The 18363-nt window shown below is 47.0% G+C and overlaps 1 protein-coding gene across 4 annotated transcripts in view; it reads right to left on the bottom strand.

Annotated features, from left to right (window-relative positions):
* BPIFC (BPI fold containing family C) overlaps positions 1–18363 on the bottom strand; it is a 49611-nt gene that overhangs the window by 25838 nt on the left and 5410 nt on the right. Inside the window, exons 1-3 of one of the 4 annotated variants that reach the window (XM_084617232.1) lie at positions 4668–4738; positions 1019–1146; positions 605–716 (exon numbers count right to left, since the gene is read on the bottom strand). In XM_084617232.1, coding sequence (XP_084473358.1) covers positions 605–716; positions 1019–1124 — 218 coding nt within the window. In that variant the 5' untranslated portion in view covers positions 1125–1146; positions 4668–4738. Of the gene's footprint in view, positions 1–604; positions 717–1018; positions 1147–3492; positions 3515–4667; positions 4739–18363 lie in introns of those variants that run through there. The other 3 variants (XM_084617235.1, XM_084617233.1, XM_084617234.1) reach the window with 3 other exon arrangements.

The following is an 18363-nucleotide window of genomic DNA, read 5'->3' on the forward strand; positions in this document are numbered from 1 at the left end:
TTTAATTCTGTGCTTTTCATTACTCCAAATCTATAATTTCTGTATCACTTGTGTTCAGTGTTTGAGACTCAGTTTGCCTTCTGCATTTGAGATCTTTGAACCTGGTCAGTGACATACCTGCTGGCTCTTAGACTCATACTTCAGGTACAGCGTAACCTATTCATTTGAAAATATGGACATTTCCTGCAAGGATTCCTACCAATAAGTAGAATATAATGTTTACCTTTTTCTTTCTTTCTTTCCTATAACTGTCAAACTGGTTTGCAGTACCTATATCTTAGATGTCAATCGGCTATCAGGACCCTTACCCAAGTCATGCTGGTAGCATGATAATTTACTCACAGCTATATTCTGAATCAGTAGCAAGTACTCCAGAGTAATCCAAAGTGCATTATGGACACTGGTAGTCTTGAAGGATTTGCCTCCAGCCTCAAATCATAAATGTGTGCATTGCCCTTTAAATTATAATCAGTGTATGACATGGTGTTATCTCCATGACAACACATAAGCACAGTACCCTAGATAGAATGCAGTGTGCTGACACTACATTGCAAAGAGCTATTTCATGCTATTGTTTTAAAATACCCTTTCCTAGTTTGTTTACCCTGAAATTGTGTAGTCCACATCACCAACTCCAGATTTCTCCCGGCCACTCCAATCTGGGAAGCTTTCTTCTTTCATTCTTTGCTTCAGGATCTCCAGCCCGATCTTCTTGCCTGCAAGGGTACAGAGACCTCTTCAGTTCCCTAATATAACTGGAAAGTTTACACAATGTAGTTCAAGTTTAGGGAATTTCTACTGCTGCCCCCTTCCCTCCATATCTGGGAGTTGCTCTTTCACTTGCCCTGCCATATCTATGGACTCTTCTTCTCCCTCCCACCATGCCATTCCCTCCTTACATTTAATCTTTAAACCTTCCTTTTCTCTACAGCGGTGAGCAACTCATTCTCAGGGTGTTCTTATACTTTGCACTAAGGGCTCAATATAATAAGGTAACTATTGGAAGTATCAGACTTACCATAGTCCAGCCCTTTGTGTGTGATCCTGACTTTGATCCCAGAGTTAGCATCAAGCTGCTGGATGAGCAAACATAACACGAGGAAAAAATACCAAAATTTCAGCATCTTTTCCTGTTTTCACAGTGACCTGTTGACAATATTTATAATTAAACAATGCAGATTCATGCAAAAAAGCCTCATGCCTTACTAATGGCCTGAGGAACAACTGCTCCCCCACTGTGGATTGGATATGAGTGGGCAGTGAGGATCTGGGGACTCAGCTAGTGACTTTTCAGCATGTAGAAGAACTTTGCTGACGCTGTTCTGCTGAGCCTACAAAGGCGTGTAAACAGGCCAGGATCCATGGGCTCTGTATTCCTACAGATATTAACCTTCTGTGAGACATGGTGGCTCTGCTACGTTTTCCCCCATCTGGTCTATTCTGCCACCAGCCCCACCCTCAGGAGCAATGATGTGGCAGAGCAGCAACTACCAAGAGATGCAGATCTGTCCTCCCCTTGGGCACCTTGTAACATCAACAGTGGAGGATGTGGAGCCACAGCCTGTACATAGATCATCACTGAAATGCAGTGGCGGGTGGCAGAAGCACACAGCTCACTGAACTATAGAGTGGAGAAGACATTTTGGATGAGCAAACCTGGGCAAACTCTTCTTCTTAAAGAAAGTGCCATCAGGTCTGTTTCCAGTGCATGGGGTGGTCTAGGCAATGAAGAGTCTGTGCAGGGTGACTCGGCACCCCCGTATCATGGCATAGAAGTCTGTCGCAGCTCTGCACAGCTCACCACTGTTGTGGTGAATGAGTGCAGCCAACCATGTTCTTTGGGCTTCTGTGACTAGAATATTGGAAGTGGAATACATTTATGGCAAGGCTGAATGGCAGGAAAGCTTAGAGAGCAAGATCTAGTAAACTGTGGAGTGGAGTGGTGGAAGCCTGGTCACTGTGGGCTTTTAAAATTAGATTGGACAAAGCACTAGAAAGTGTATGGAAGAAGGGAACAATCCCGCAAGGAATTGGACCGTATGAGCTAATACAGCGGTTTTCTAACTGTGGTCTGTGGTCCACTGCATGCAGGGCTGGCTGGTCACATCATGCTGGTTCTCCTTTCTCCCAGTGGCTATATTGCATTACTAGCAGCTAACCATATACATTAAACGCTTGCCTAGTTTTACTTTGCCATGTAAGCAATTCCTGTAGTGACCACAGGGGATGGTATGCAGAGGCAGTTGTGAATGGGAGGGGAGGCAGGCTGCATGATGATCTTTGTGTGATGATGGCAGTCCACACCGGAAAAAAAGAGTTTGTGAATCCCTGATATAATGGGTCTTTCCTATTACTAACTCAATGGTTCTCAAACTTTTTGTGCTGGCAACCCCTTTCACACAGCAAGCCTTGGAGTGTGAACCCCCTTATAAATTGAAAACATATTTTTTTATATTTAACACAATTTTAAAGTGATATTTGTATTTTGTTAATATCACTTTTCACAGAAGACTTACTAGCTAGCTGGGAGGCATGTACTCATGACCCCCACGTAATAACCTCATGCCCCCCTGTTTGAGAACCCCTGCTAACTCCTATGGATCCTTTGATTCCTGGACTCATTTCACTCATAATCAGGGTTTAAAAAGTCCAAAACGTAAAATTACTACGTAGAATTAGTCTAAATTGTGTGGAAAAGGGAGTGTTCAGACTTTAACCTGCTCCACAGAACAATTTTGTACTTTTAGGAAAATTTGTCACATTTTCTTTAGCTGAACAAACACGGGTGAGTAAAACAAAGTATCATTCCATGTAAAGGAACAAAAAAACAAACAAACAACCTCTCCCTGTCCCAAGATTCTTAAGAATATAGAGAAGAAGACACGTCATTTCTTTCCATTTTAAAATGTACCTATCCCCATAGCCCTAGGGACTTTTATAGTAGTTTAAAATCAAAAACTTAAAGACATGCCTTACCATAGCTCAACTCTGCCAACAAAATAACGCTGCAGAATAAGACCCATCACACTCAACTCAACAAACCATGCCTCTGCTCACCTCTTCCTCAGAAGCCAAAGAGAGGAGCCCTGCAGTGTGATCTGGAGATCAGCAAGATCAGGATGTGACAGAGCAAATGGGATACTGAATTCCAGAGTTGAGGACTCTATACAGAAAATCCCCTGCAGCCAGGCCCATCTCTTTTAGAGCAGGGAGTTTGGTGCTTAGTTCAAAGACCTTTACTGATTGCAGCAGCTGTGATGGTCTCTCATGTAACCAGTTCCCAAACCATTTAGGAGTTTATAGGTCAAAACTAACACCTTAAACTCCACTCCGAAATAGAGCTGGGTAAAAATCCCAAGATTTCAAAAAAAAAAATTCTTTTCCACATTGGGGGGAAAAACCCAAGACCTTTCAACCTTTTACATTAAAAAAAAAGATACTGAAAGCAACCCATCCCAAAATAGCCAAGAGCTTGGTGATTTGGGTACTCACGTGGGATGTAGGAGACCTGGGTTCATATGCTGCCAAAGTGGGAGCTCTCTCAATCCCTCCTCTTGGGGCTGTTCCACTTTGTATAAATGTCAATTGGCAGGGATCTGAAGCTGGGTCTTTCTTATCCTAGGGGAGTGCTTTGACCTCCAGGCTATATAGTCTTTCTCTCGTTATCAAAGGGGCTTGGATAATTGCTTCTAGTTGCTTCCCCCAACTAACCAACATTACCTGTCCTATCAGCACTGAAACTCAGCCAGATAGTGCTCTCCTAACCCCCAATCTCTATGGGATATGGGGCAAATTGCTTCAATACACCAGATGGGTTAGCAGATTAAAAAAAGAGAATTATAAGATCTGGGTGTTTTTTTCCTGACTAACATATACTTTAACTTAGAGTAGCTATATAATATGCAAGTTACATGTTGACTCCAGTGTGTCTCACACATAATTACTCTGATACTTGTATCTCCAGTAACTGAGTATGATGAACAAAACAGCTCCCTCATTTACATAAACCACACCTGTAATTCTTTTTCTTTCTCTGAGGTACAGTTTTCAAACACCTTCAGTTCCTTAAAAGGAAGAGAAAAAGCTTCTTTGTTTCCATCTATGTAGATTTCCAAGTTTTACAAGTCACTGTATTGACCAGCCTGCAGATATCTCAGCCTAGGCGCTCCTGTTTGATGTTTTATGGCTCCTTTGTAGACTAATTCCCTAAAAAGTTTAGATAAACCTTCCAGTAAAGGTTTCAGAGTAACAGCCGTGTTAGTCTGTATTCGCAAAAAGAAAAGGAATATTTGTGGCACCTTAGAGACTAACCAATTTATTTTAGCATAAGCTCCATTTAAACAAGCTTGTGCACAAACAAAGGCAGACTGAACCTCCAATGCAGCTTTACCATTGTCTTCTACAAGTATTACAGTAAAACACAGACTCACAAATAGCCAAATACTTGTTAATATATTACAATACTAATAGCCTTTAAAGCTGCCTCTACAGAAAACTCCTTGTAGTCTATCAGCCAAACTCTTCATTTTCAGCCCATGCTGTGATCAGAAGACTTCTAGACTGAAAAACTTTCTTCTGTTATGAACCACCAAAGAGAGCTCTCCTGCCTGTACCCCACATTCAGACAAGGAATCACTGTGCATAAAAACAAGACACAAAACATTTACCTGGCCTGTACCCCAGCACAGCACCGAAGCTTTACACCACTACAATGTCTGCCTGTAGTACACAGCCTGGCTATGTTTTTTCTAGTTCTGCTCTTTCTCCAATTGGTCTTTACTGGGGAGTGTCAGTGTGTATGTTCTTTGCTGCTCAGTCAACAGGAAAATGACAATGTTAGATTAATATAGATGCAACAGCTAGAAGAATTAACCCTTCGTGTACACTGAAATTCAACCCGAAGAAATGCCCATTAATACCTCTAGGGAAAAATAACTCCAAACCTATATTTACAACATGAGAGAGACACTAGCAGGAGTAGTCCAAGAGATCTATGGATGTTAGTCAACTGCAGAATAGATATGAGTTTGCAATACGATAAGACATAAAAAAAGGTCGGTGTCATTATTCCTACCCCCAGCTCTAGTAGCAATACCCACAGAGAGGGCCTGAGGGGAGAAAAACTCCATGAGGAGATGAGTTTCTGTCAAGGTCCCCCAAAATCATTCCATGTGGGGGCCTGTGTTTGATCACACCATTTTATGAGCAGCAGTTCTGCCCAAGGAAACATGTGGAGTCTCAAAATTCCAATGGATCCATTAAAGGCAAGGGTCATCTTCCTCAATATCATCCTCCTGTGCCCATGTTTACACACACTGCCCTCCACATGCTGGCAGGACTCCCCAGTGGACGGCAGCTGCCCTGGGGCATCCTTCCAGTAATCAATATTGCTAACTCTCACGCTATATGATGCTTTTCCTTGAAGCCAGTATGTTTACATGGGCACTGGAGGATGATAATGAGGAAGAAGTGTGTATATACAGCATCCCCTTGAGTGCTGGGAGAAGTGAAGCAGTCTCTTCCCATTCTGGGTTATAGGCAGGGGACTAAGCCCTGGTCTACATTAGGACTTTAGGTCGAATTTAGCAGCGTTAAATCGATGTAAACCTGCACCCATCCACACAATGAAGCCCTTTATTTCGACTTAAAGGGCTCTTAAAATCGATTTCCTTACTCCACCCCTGACAAGTGGATTAGCGCTTAAATCGACCTTGCCGGCTCGAATTTGGGGTACTGTGGACACAATTCGATGGTATTGGCCTCCGGGAACTATTCCAGAGTGCTCCATTGTGACTGCTCTGGACAGCACTCTCAACTCAGATGCACTGGCCAGGTAGACAGGAAAAGAACCGTGAACTTTTGAATCTCATTTCCTGTTTGGCCAGCGTGGCAAGCTGCAGGTGACCATGCAGAGCTCATCAACACAGGTGACCATGATGGAGTCCCAGAATCGCAAAAGAGCTCCAGCATGGACCGAACGGGAGGTACGGGATCTGATCGCTGTTTGGGGAGAGGAATCTGTGCTATCAGAACTCCGTTCCAGTTTTCGAAATGCCAAAACCTTTGTCAAAATCTCCCAGGGCATGAAGGACAGAGGCCATAACAGGGACCCGAAGCAGTGCCGCATGAAACTGAAGCGGCTGAGGCAAGCCTACCAGAAAACCAGAGAGGCGAACGGCCGCTCTGGGTCAGAGCCCCAAACATGCCGCTTCTATGATGAGCTGCATGCCATTTTAGGGGGTTCAGCCACCACTACCCCAGCCGTGTTGTTTGACTCCTTCAATGGAGATGGAGGCAATATGGAAGCAGGTTTTGGGGACGAAGAAGATGATGATGATGATGAGGTTGTAGATAGCTCACAGCAAGCAAGCGGAGAAACCGGTTTTCCCGACAGCCAGGAACTGTTTCTCACCCTGGACCTGGAGCCAGTACCCCCCGAACCCACCCAAGGCTGCCTCCTGGACCCAGCAGGCGGAGAAGGGACCTCCGGTGAGTGTACCTTTTAAAATACTATACATGGTTTAAAAGCAAGCATGTGAAAGGATTACTTTGCCCTGGCATTCGCAGTTCTTCTAGATGTACTCCTAAAGCCTCTGCAAAAGGTTTCTGGGGAGGGCAGCCTTATTGTGTCCTTCATGGTAGGACACTTTACCACTCCAGGCCAGTAACACGTACTCGGGAATCATTGTAGAACAAAGCATTGCAGTGTATGTTTGCTGGCATTCAAACAACATCCGTTCTTTATCTCTCTGTGTTATCCTCAGGAGAGTGAGATATAATTCATGGTCACCTGGTTGAAATAGAGTGCTTTTCTTCAGGGGACACTCAGAGGAGCCCATTCCTGCTGGGCTGTTTGACTGTGGCTAAACAGAAATGTTCCCCGCTGTTAGCCACAGGGAGGGGGGAAGGTTGAGGGGGTAGCCACGCGGTGGGGGGAGGCAAAATGCGACCTTGTAATGAAAGCACATGTGCTATGTATGTAATGTTAACAGCAAGGATTACCCTGAAAGAGTGTAGCCACGTTTTATAAAATGTGTCTTTTTAAATACCGCTGTCCCTTTTTTTTCTCCACCAGCTGCATGTGTTTCAATGATCACAGGATCTTCTTCTTCCCAGAGGCTAGTGAAGCTTAGAAAGAAAAAAAAACGCACTCGCAATGAAATGTTCTCCGAGCTCATGCTGTCCTCCCACACTGACAGAGCACAGACGAATGCGTGGAGGCAAATAATGTCAGAGTGCAGGAAAGCACAAAATGACCGGGAGAGGTGGTGGGCTGAAGAGAGTAAGTGGCGGGCTGAAGAGAGTAAGTAGCGGGCTGAAGAGAGGGCTGAAGCTCAAATGTGGCGGCAGCATGATGAGAGGAGGCAGGATTCAATGCTGAGGCTGCTGGAGGACCAAACCAGTATGCTCCAGTGTATGGTTGAGCTGCAGCAAAGGCAGCTGGAGCACAGACTGCCACTGCAGCCCCTCTGTAACCAACCGCCCTCCTCCCCAAGTTCCATAGCCTCCACACCCAGACGCCCAAGAACGCGGTGGAGGGGCCTCCGGCCAACCAGCCACTCCACCACAGAGGATTGCCCAAAAAAAAGAAGGCTGTCATTCAATAAATTTTAAAGTTGTAAACTTTTAAAGTGCTGTGCTTAAAGTGCTGTGTGGCATTTTCCTTCCCTCCTCCACCACCCCTCCTGGGCTACCTTGGTAGTCATCCCCCTATTTGTGTGATGAATGAATAAAGAATGCATCAATGTGAAGCAACAATGACTTTATTGCCTCTGCAAGCGGTGATTGAAGGGAGGAGGGGCGGGTGGTTAGCTTACAGGGAAGTAGAGTGAACCAAGGGGCGGGGGGTTTCATCAAAGGAGAAACAAACAGCTTTCACACTGTAGCCTGGCCAGTCATGAAACTGGTTTTCAAAGCTTCTCTGATGCGTACCGCGCCCTCCTGTGCTCTTCTAACCGCCCTGGTGTCTGGCTGCGCGTAACCAGCAGCCAGGCGATTTGCCTCAACCTCCCACCCCGCCATAAACATCTCCCCCTTACTCTCACAGATATTGTGGAGCACACAGCAAGCAGTAATAACAGTGGGAATATTGGTTTTGCTGAGGTCTAAGCAAGTCAGTAAACTGCGCCAGCGCGCCTTTAAACGTCCAAATGCACATTCTACCACCATTCTGCACTTGCTCAGCCTGTAGTTGAACAGCTCCTGACTACTGTCCAGGCTGCCTGTGTACGGCTTCATGAGCCATGGCATTAAGGGGTAGGCTGGGTCCCCAAGGATACATATAGGCATTTCAACATCCCCAATGGTTATTTTCTGGTCTGGGAATAAAGTCCCTTCCTGCAGCTTTTGAAACAGACCAGAGTTCCTGAAGATGCGAGCGTCATGCACCTTTCCCGGCCATCCCACGTTGATGTTGGTGAAACGTCCCTTGTGATCCACCAGAGCTTGCAGCACTATCGAAAAGTACCCCTTGCGGTTTATGTACTCGGCGGCTTGGTGCTCCAGTGCCAACATAGGGATATGGGTTCCGTCTATGGCCCCACCACAGTTAGGGAATCCCATTGCAGCAAAGCCATCTACTATGACCTGCACATTTCCCAGGGTCACTACCCTTGATATCAGCAGATCTTTGATTGCATGGGCTACTTGCACCACAGCAGCCCCCACAGTAGATTTGCCCACTCCAAATTGATTCCCAACTGACCGGTAGCTGTCTGGCGTTGCAAGCTTCCACAGGGCTATCGCCACTCGCTTCTCAACTGTGAGGGCTGCTCTCATCTTGGTATTCATGCGCCTCAGGGCAGGGGAAAGCAAGTCACAAAGTTCCATGAAAGTGCCCTTACGCATGCGAAAGTTTCGCAGCCACTGGGAATCGTCCCAGACCTGCAACACTATGCGGTCCCACCAGTCTGTGCTTGTTTCCCGAGCCCAGAATCGGCGTTCCACAGCATGAACCTGCCCCATTAGCACCATGATGCATGCATTGGCAGGGCCCATGCTTTCAGAGAAATCTGTGTCCATGTCCTGATCACTCACGTGACCGTGCTGACGTCGCCTCCTCGCCCGGTATCGCTTTGCCAGGTTCCGGTGCTGCATATACTGCTGGATAATGCGTGTGGTGTTTAAGGTGCTCCTAATTGCCAAAGTGAGCTGAGCGGCCTCCATGCTTGCCTTGGTTTGGCATCCACACAGAAAAAAGGCGCGGAACGATTGTCTGCTGTTGCTCTGACGGAGGGAGGGGCGACTGACGACACGGCTTACAGGGTTGGCTTCAGGGAGCTAAAATCAACAAAGGGGGTGTCTTTACATCAAGGAGTATTTCAGGCAGGACTTCACGGAGGGTTCCAATAAGAAATGGTGCACCTAAGTTATTGTTCTTATTGGAACAAGGAGGTTAGCCTGGCCTCTGATTGATACATGGCTAGATTTACCTCGCTGCACCTTCCCTGTGAGTGACTGCAGTGTGACCTAGAGGAATGAGTCCCCTAGACAGGGGAGGGGGGGAAGCAAATGAGTACAAAACAAATCTGGTCTATTTCTTGTTTTGATCCACTCCATCTATCTTTTACATCTTTGGCTGGCAGCAGACTGTGCAGAAGGACTGCATGCCATCCACATCTCATGGCTGCTCGGCAGAAGATGGTACAGTATGACTGCTAGCCATCCTCATCTCTTGCCTGCCCGGCAAAAGATGGTACAATACGACTGCTAGCAATCCTCATCTCTTGCCTGCCTGGCAGAAGATGGTACAGTACGACTGCTAGCAATCCGTATCGCCTGCCTGCTCACCATAAGACGGTTCAATAGGACTGACTGCAGGACTAAAGAGAATGACCTGGTCAAGTCACTCTAAATTAAGTCCCTGCTCCCATGTCTGTCCAGGCGCTCCCAGCCGACGTGGCCAGGAGCACCTCGGACATGACGATGACGGCTACTAGTCGTACTGTACCGTCTGCTGACACAAGGCAAGGGGTTGCTGCTACTGTGTAGCAAAGCCATACCGCGTCTGCCAGCACCCAGGAGACATAGGGTGACGGTTACCTGAGCGGGCTCCATGCTTGCCGTGGTATGGCGTCTGCACAGGTAACTCAGGAAAAAAGGCACGAAATGATTGTCTGCCCTTGCTTTCACGGAGGGAGGGAGGGAACGGGGGCCTGACGATATGTACCTAGAACCACCCGCAACAATGTTTTAGCCCCATCAGGCATTGGGATCTCAACCCAGAATTCCAATGGGCAGCGGAGACTGCGGGAACTGTGGGATAGCTATCCACAGTGCAACGCTCCGGAAGTCGACTCTAGCCTCGGTACTGTGGAAGCACTCCGCCGAGTTAATGCACTTAATGCACTTAGAGCATTTTCTGTGGGGACACACACACTCGAATATATAAAACCAATTTCTAAAAAAACAACTTCTATAAATTCGACCTTATTCTGTAGTGTAGACATACCCTATAACTTAAAGTATCTGTACGCCTGAAGTGTGGAGTCCTGGCTGACTACTCTGATGTGGAGCTGCATGCCGACAGAGGAGTCAGGCCATTGCCCCCACCCAGGTCAACACAGGTCCAGGGTGGGAGAATACGTCTCCCAGACTGCATTCCTAACACACCCCTCACTGAAAGGTGCCCCACTTTTGGGACCCAGCCCTCTCTCTCCACCAGAGGCAGCTATGTGGAGGTTACTATCATTCTAGTGTTTACACATCCATTTACAGTGTTATGACTCAATATTCACAATGGAAAAAGATACAAACTCAGGGATTGTTTTAATTAAAGTGCAGAATTTCAGATGATGGCAAAATGCAGCCCAAATGGTGCATCCTTACTAAAATCCTGAGCAATAATGTTTCTTTTCAGCCCTATGATTTGCTGCTGTTCCCAGTGTGGAAGCAGTTATATGGGGGGGATTGCGCTGTGTGTGCACATCTGTGTGTTTTAATGAGACCTTTACAATCACACTTATGCAAATTGTCCCAGCAGTAGCCCCTGGGCCTGTCAGGCTGGACACAGAGAATGCACGCTGTGATGTTCCAAAAGAAACAGGGTGCCAATGTGTTCTAAAATCTTAGCAGGTGCCCATGAACTCCTACCCACCTCCATGGGTACTGCTTGGGAGTCACCTAATATGGATGGACATGAGCAAGCACTCGAAGAAGAAAAGGCAGTTACCTTTTCCATAACTGGTATTCTTCGAGATGTGTTGCTCATGTCCATTCCATGACTCCATATTCCATTCCATATTAGGTGACTCCCAAGCAGTACCCATGGAGGTGGGTAGGAATTCACGGAGGTGTAGATTGCAACACAGTTCTGCCGAACCCAGTGTCGTCCCTGGCCTGCTGAGTGATGGCATGAGCGGTAAATATGTGAACAGAAGACTATGTTGCGGATCTACAGATGTCCTGGATAGAGATGTGTGCCAGGAAGGCCGCCGAGGATGCCTGAGCTCTAGTCGAGTGGGCTCTGACAATCGGCAGTGGCGGGACCCCCGCCAGGTCGTAACAAGTCCTTATAGAAGAGGCAGGGCCGTTCTACCCATACGCAAAGTACGCAGCTGCATAGGACACCAGAGAATGTGGTGCCCTGCGCAGCTGCATGCTGCTCCAACCCCTGCTCCGCCTCTTCTTCAGGGCCTCCCAAGCCAGCCCCACCCCCCTGCAGAAGCCTGGAGCCAGCCCCCCACGGAGACCTGGGGCCCCACACACACACCCCGCGGGGGGGGGGGAGGACTGCGTAGGGCCCCAGAATAGCTAGGGACGGCCCTGGCAAGAGGTGATCCAATTGGAAATCCTCTGCGAGGACACCGGGTTACCCTTCATCCTATCTGCTGTAGCAATGAAGAGCTGAGTTGATTTACGGAAAGGCTTGGTATGTTCTAGGTTAAAACCCAAGGCCCTTCGGACATCCAGCGCATGAAGACGCCTCTCTTTGCTGGTCTTCTGAGGTTTGGGACAGAACACCAGCAGGAAGATATCCTGGTTCATATGGAAGTAGACACCACCTTTGGCAGGAAGGCTGGGTGGAGCCGCAGCTGAACCTTGTCTTTGCAGAAGACCTAGTACGGCGGTTCTGATGTCAAGGCCTTAATCTCAGAGACTCGTCTCGCCAATGTCACTGCCACCAAGAAAATGACCTTCCATGACAGGTGGGAAAAGAACCAGAAGCCCAGAGGCTCAAAGCACGTGAGCCTAGAGAGGACCAAGTTAAGATCCCACTGCAGTACAGGGGTCCGTATCTGCGGGAAGAGTCTCTCGAGACCTCTCAAGAATCTGACCATCATGTCATGCAAAAACACTGTCTGTCCTTGGATCGGCAGGTGAAAAGTGCAGATGGTCCTGAGATGCACTCTAATGGAAGAATGTACCAGGCCCTGGTTTCTCAAATGCAGCAGGCAGTCTAAGACAGACTGTATGGAAGAACAGAGGGAGAGATGCCCCACTCAGACACCCAGAGGGAAAACCTTGTCCACTTGGCCAGGTAAGTCAGTCTGGTTGAGGGCTTCCTACTTCCCAGAAGGACCTGTTGGACCTCCTCCGAACAGGTCCGTTCCTCCGGGTTCAGCCATGCAGCATCCACACTGAGAGGTGGAGGGACGAGAGGTTGAGGAGTAAGAGCTGACCGTAGTCCTGTGACAGCAGGTCTGGTCAGTTGGGCAGGGGCCAGGGAGGGGCCACTGACAGGTTCATGAGTGTGCTGAACCATGCTAGCAAGGCCACACTGGGGTGATCATGATAACTTATGCCCTGTCTCTCTTGATCTTTGTCAGGACCTTGCTGATGAGTGGAATTGGAGGGAACGCATACATCAGGCTCCCCGACCATGACAGGAGGAAGGCATCGGAGAGGGAGCCCTTTCCCAGACCTTGCCGAGAACAAAACCAATGACATTTCCTGTTTTGCCTTCTGGTGAACAGGTCCGCAAGGGGAGTTCCCCACCTCTGGAAGTTCATGTAGGCTACCTCCAGATGGAGCAACCACTTACCTCGTGGTAAGAGGAGAAGGCCCTACTGAGGTGATCTGCGAGTGTGTTCTTGACACCAGGGTGGTGACAAGCCTCCAGGTGGATCTCGTGGTTGGTGCAGAAGTTCCAGAGACAGAATACCTGTTGGCAGAGAGCCAATGAGTGCGCTCCCCCTTGCCTGTTGATGTAGAACATAGAAGCTGTGTTGTCCGTTGGGACTCTCACCGCCTTGCCCGACAGGTGGGGTAGCAAGACCCCGCATGCCAAGTGGACCGCCCTGAGTTCTTTGACCTTTATGTAGAGCGTCTTCTCCTGTGGGGACCACATACCCTGGGTCTGGATATCTCTGAGGTGCGCACCCCAGACGACGTCTGAAGCATCCGAACCAACTCGATGGAGTGAGGGGGGTTGTTGAACAGAACTCCCTCTAGGACCTTCTTGCGATCGGTCCACCATTGCAGTGAGGTAAGTATCATTGGGGGGATAGTAACAATGTTTTCCAGGTGATCCCTGGACTGGGAATAGGCCGCCGTCAGCCATTGCTGCAGGGGCCACATCCGGAGCCTGGCATGGTGGACAACGTATGTACAAGTTGCCATGTGGCCCAGCAGATGCAGGCAGACCCTGGCTGTAATTAGGGAACGTGGATACCTCTGCGGTAAGGTCCGTCAGTGCCCGAAACCTTTCTAGTGGCAGGAATGCTCTTGTGCAGGTCGAGTCAAGCACCACCCGCATGAATTCTACCCTTTGCACTGGAACTAACGTGGATTTTTTGTCATTCACCAGTAGGCCCAGGGAGTGGCACGTGGCTCATAGCACCGTGACGTCCTTTTGGACCTGAGACCTGGAGCTGCCTTTGACCAGCCAGTCATCAAGGTATGGGTAGAGCTGGATACCCCGGCGCCTAAGGTAAGCCACCACCACCACCAACATGCACTTGGTAAACACCCTCGGTGCCGTCGCCAGGCCAAACGTAAATTGGTAGTGGCTGGGTCCAACCACGAATTGGAGAAAACGTCTGTGTCCTTGGAAGATCGCTATGTGGAAGTATGCGTCCTTTAGGTCAAGGGCAGCATACCAATTTCCCGGATCCAGGGAGGGGATGATAGAGGCCAAGGAGACCAAAACAATGCTAGCCGAAGCAGCAGATATTTCAGCACTATCACTGGTGGCAAGAAGGAACTGAGGGTGGGGAAGCTGGCAGCGCCCCTTATACTGTGCCATGCGGGTGCTACTCCAGATGGCGCCAGAGCCAGTTCCCTACGGATACTGCTGAGGGAAAAACTTCCAGCACTGGTGCATGTGGCGAGCACACACACCTAATATGGAATGGACATGAGCAAGCACTCGAAGAAGAACATGCCCATGCCCAGAAATGACATTTCAGTTGCCTATAAATTCGTTATTTGTAAAGCTCCCCCCTTGCCACGCCAAACTTAAAGGAGCACAAACTCTGCAAGGACAACTATATCCATGCCAAGTTTCCAACTTCCTGAGTGAAATCCTGACCTCACTGAAATCAATTGAGTTTGCCATTAACTTCTGTGGGGGCGGGATTTCACTACTGCACTTTTGCATTAACCCTGGTCAAAAGAGGGATGATTAGAATTTTATTTTTACAATAGAAGAAATGAGAGTCAATGAGTCATGTTGTCTTTTGTGACCATCTGAACTACCAACACCTTCTTTTGTCACTTCAAACCTGCTCAGGAGAGAGGCTAATAGACAGGATTTGCCAATTACACCAGACAGTAATTATTCCCTACTGATGAACCAGTTTCAATGGATGACCTCTTGTGACATTTGTAACATAGCACCATGTTAAAAGACTTGAAATCCTCTATTTACATCCATTTCGTCTGCCTGGGGAGAGTGCGGGTTTTGATGTAAGTGTAATGATGGTAGTGGAATCATATTTATGAGGGAGGATGGCCTGAGATTAAAGTTTGCTCCTGTTTACAAAGGCTCAGGGGGAGCTCTATAAAGCCCTATACAGACAATTCTGTTCCCTCTCTCAGAGGTCAGGAGCAGAGGTTGGCAGGGAAAGGTGTGCCTGAGGGATTGATGGCTCTGAGTCATTTTAGTGAGGACAAAGGTTTGGAGCTGCACAAAGCAATTTAACTTTTCCATCATGGATTAACTTGTTTCTTTGTTTGGAGATTTACCTGTTAAATGATACCTAATGTTGTGTGGTGTGTATGCTTGCACCTTGTATTGTGCTGATCCCCTCCCCTGGCTTTTGGTAATATACACGGCTGCACAACTTTCACTCTGTTTGGCTGTAGTTTGACCAAGCACTCTTCCAATATTGCAGAATCAGCGCTATATTCCTTATCACCACTACCTGGGCTGCTTAAAAACACTGCCCACGATGTCATGATACTGCAAAGCAAAGCACAAACTTGACTGAAATAAGCATCAGGGCTATTAGCCAGAGAAGGACATTCAACTAAAACAAACAATTCCCCCCCCCTTGCCTTTGAACTCCTCTTTTCCTGCCTCTTCTTTTCCAGCCACCCCTTTTTCTGCAGAAAAATACAATAAAATGTAGACACCAAAAAGGACTCTTGCCTCTCAGGGTCAGGAACTTTTAAGCTGCTGCTCTGGACTAAACTGAAGTGTAACAATCAGACATAGGGATGAACCAATTCAGATAAAATAAAATTGAAAATGAACTTTTGTCCAAAATTCAAACAACTTGTTGAGGTTTGAAAATTATCTGTTATGGGTTTGTAATGATTATTTTTCATTTTCATCTCGGTGGCATCTCACTTCAAAAAGGCTGAAGTAGCAGAGGTAAACTTGCTCCCATGAGCTTTCCAGCCCAATTTTGCAGATGTACTTTGGGACAGATATCTCAACTAAGGCCCTGATCCCACAATGAGGTGCATCCACACCCACTGAAAGAAAGACTCACTGACTTCAACAGGGATTCCACTCATATGGAGCTCATTACAGGATCAGGATCTAAATATTTTGACATTCACCCACCATTGCTATACTTTTTATATACTTGTGAGTGGCCCAGGTTTGCTGCACCTCACTCATGCTCTTTCCCTTGCTGCAACACTGTAAAGGCTGTTTTCTTTTTATAAATAGAAAGTCAGCTTGACCAGTCTCCTAGGGAAAACAACCCATTCCTGCTGTTAGCCCCAGGCAGCAGACAGCTTCCTGCAGGTGAAATTGTTCAAAGGGAAATAAATCAAGGGATTTTTTTAGAAGGGAATTTTATTCTATTGAATGTTTTCAAACATCCATCCCATTGACTTCAGTGGGAGCTGTGATTCAGCCTGCGGTAAATAAGAACATTGTCAGAACACAAACAGTTATGACAAACAGCAAGTTCTTCATCAGTGAATTCCTTCATCAGTGAATTGTCTTCCTCACAGCCTGACTGAGGCTATGTCTACACTTAAATAGCTACAGCTGCACCGCTATAGGACTTCTGTGTAGACGCTCACGACAGCGATGGGAGGGGTTCTCCCATTGCTGTAGTTAATCCACCTCCCCAAGAGGTGGTGGCTAGGTCAATGGAAGAATTCTCCTGTCGACCTAGTGCTGTCTGCACTGGGGGTTAGGTCAGCTTACCTACGTCGCTCAGCGGGGTGGATTTTTCACACCCTTGCGCAATGTACCTAAGTCAACCTAACTTCATACTGTTGGCTTAAAGCAAAACCAACTCTGACAGGCCCTAATCACCACCAGCAATCCCCTTGTTTTGCTCCACCATCCAAACTGATGCTGGTGTTTGTAGTCTAATTTTGCATTACAGTTGTCTCTGATTTTGCAAACGCTTATGCACGTATTTTAAGCATTTGATTTGTCTCACAGATTTCAATGGGAGTACTCATGTGAGTCAAGTTAAATGTGTGTTAGTGTTTGCATGAGTGGCAGCTTACACTGTAAACTCTTTGGTGCAGGGACTGTGTCTCTCTGTATTTTTACAACACCTAGCACAATGGAGCCCCGATTAGGGTCTTTGGGTGCTACTGCCACACAAATAAACTAACAATTTATAGTTGAATGCATGGGGGAGGAGGGATTGTTTTTAAAACTTTTCAATCTTTAGAAACAAGACTGGAAAGGAAGTACTCACTCAATTTCTCAGCTCTCAAAGTCTGTATTAGAACCCTACTAATCCAGCTCACTGATTGCTGACCTATCCTGAGAAGGGAAGTAGTTTTGGTGATGTTAGGGTTTGAGCTCAGATAATTCAGGAAGGGAGGCATTTAACTCAGAGTAAAAACTGATGTTTTGTTTGGGATATCCTGGACCCTGCGATATAGTGATTAAGCTCCTGTAAGTGCCCTGGGCAATCTAATTGATTTAGAAAGTGTAGTTAAAAGCCACTCTGCATACTTTTTAATTAGCTTTCAAGGCTAGATCCCAGGAGGCTGCTCCCATCCTTGAGGAGCCCTTGTTCCCAAGCACACTACAGTCTACCTTGCTCACTCAGGAGAAATTGCCAATACAACTAAAAACAAAAAGTGTTGTTCACCAGGGTGCCCACAACTATCCTTGATTTGCTACTGGTGATGTGGTAAGGAGAAGGAGCCCATGTTTCCCACCTATGCAAACTTCTCTTCTCAAGGATGCTTGAGTTATTTATGAAAGAGTTATGGTGGACCCATGGCTGTAATAGACCTGTAAGAGCCCAGATATGACCCTTGAAAGGCTTAGGCCTCTTTCTTCTCCATCAGGTAAAATAAACATTCAATCTCTGGGATGAAATCACCAGTTTCTATGATCACTCTCTGTTTGCTCTTTCTTCCTGTGCCCAGTTTGGGGTCAAAGGAAAACAGTCTCTCCACTTGCCTGGCTTATTCTCGAGATAAATGCAAATCAGTTTGGGCTGGAGCCATAGCAGAAAATGAAAACCAGCTCAATGTCTGTACCAAAGGGTAGTGCTAAACGGTCACATACCCTTAGCCAATGACAAATGGCCTCCACAGTTGGCAAGAAGACTACTGTGTCTAGAAGGAGTCTATATAGAGGAAGTGGGTTTAGATCACATTTTATTGAATCTCTTATTTAACTAGCTAAAGACCTGATCCAAAGTCCATTGAATTTAATGGAAAGCCACTGGCTTCTGTAATCTTTGGATCAGGTCCTTCAAAAGTACAGGGGTTAAGCATTAATGAAATTCTCAGTTGATACTAAATTGGGAAGAGTTGTAAACAGCAGTGAACACAGAGAAATTATTCAGAGTGACCCAGAGAGAGATTAGAAACATGGGGAGGGTAGGAGAGAGATGGGCTTGTGATTCAGGTAGTGAGGTGAGAGGCAGGAGCTCATGGTTCTATTCCTGGCTTGGCCATAGCTTTCCTTATTCTCTCCGTGCCTCAGTTTCCCATCTACACAACAGGGATGATAGCACTCAGATGACTGTTGTGATCTGGGAA

This window comes from Lepidochelys olivacea (assembly GCF_965140295.1).
Source record: "Lepidochelys olivacea isolate rLepOli2 genome assembly, chromosome: 1".
NCBI classification, from domain to species: domain Eukaryota; kingdom Metazoa; phylum Chordata; order Testudines; family Cheloniidae; genus Lepidochelys; species Lepidochelys olivacea.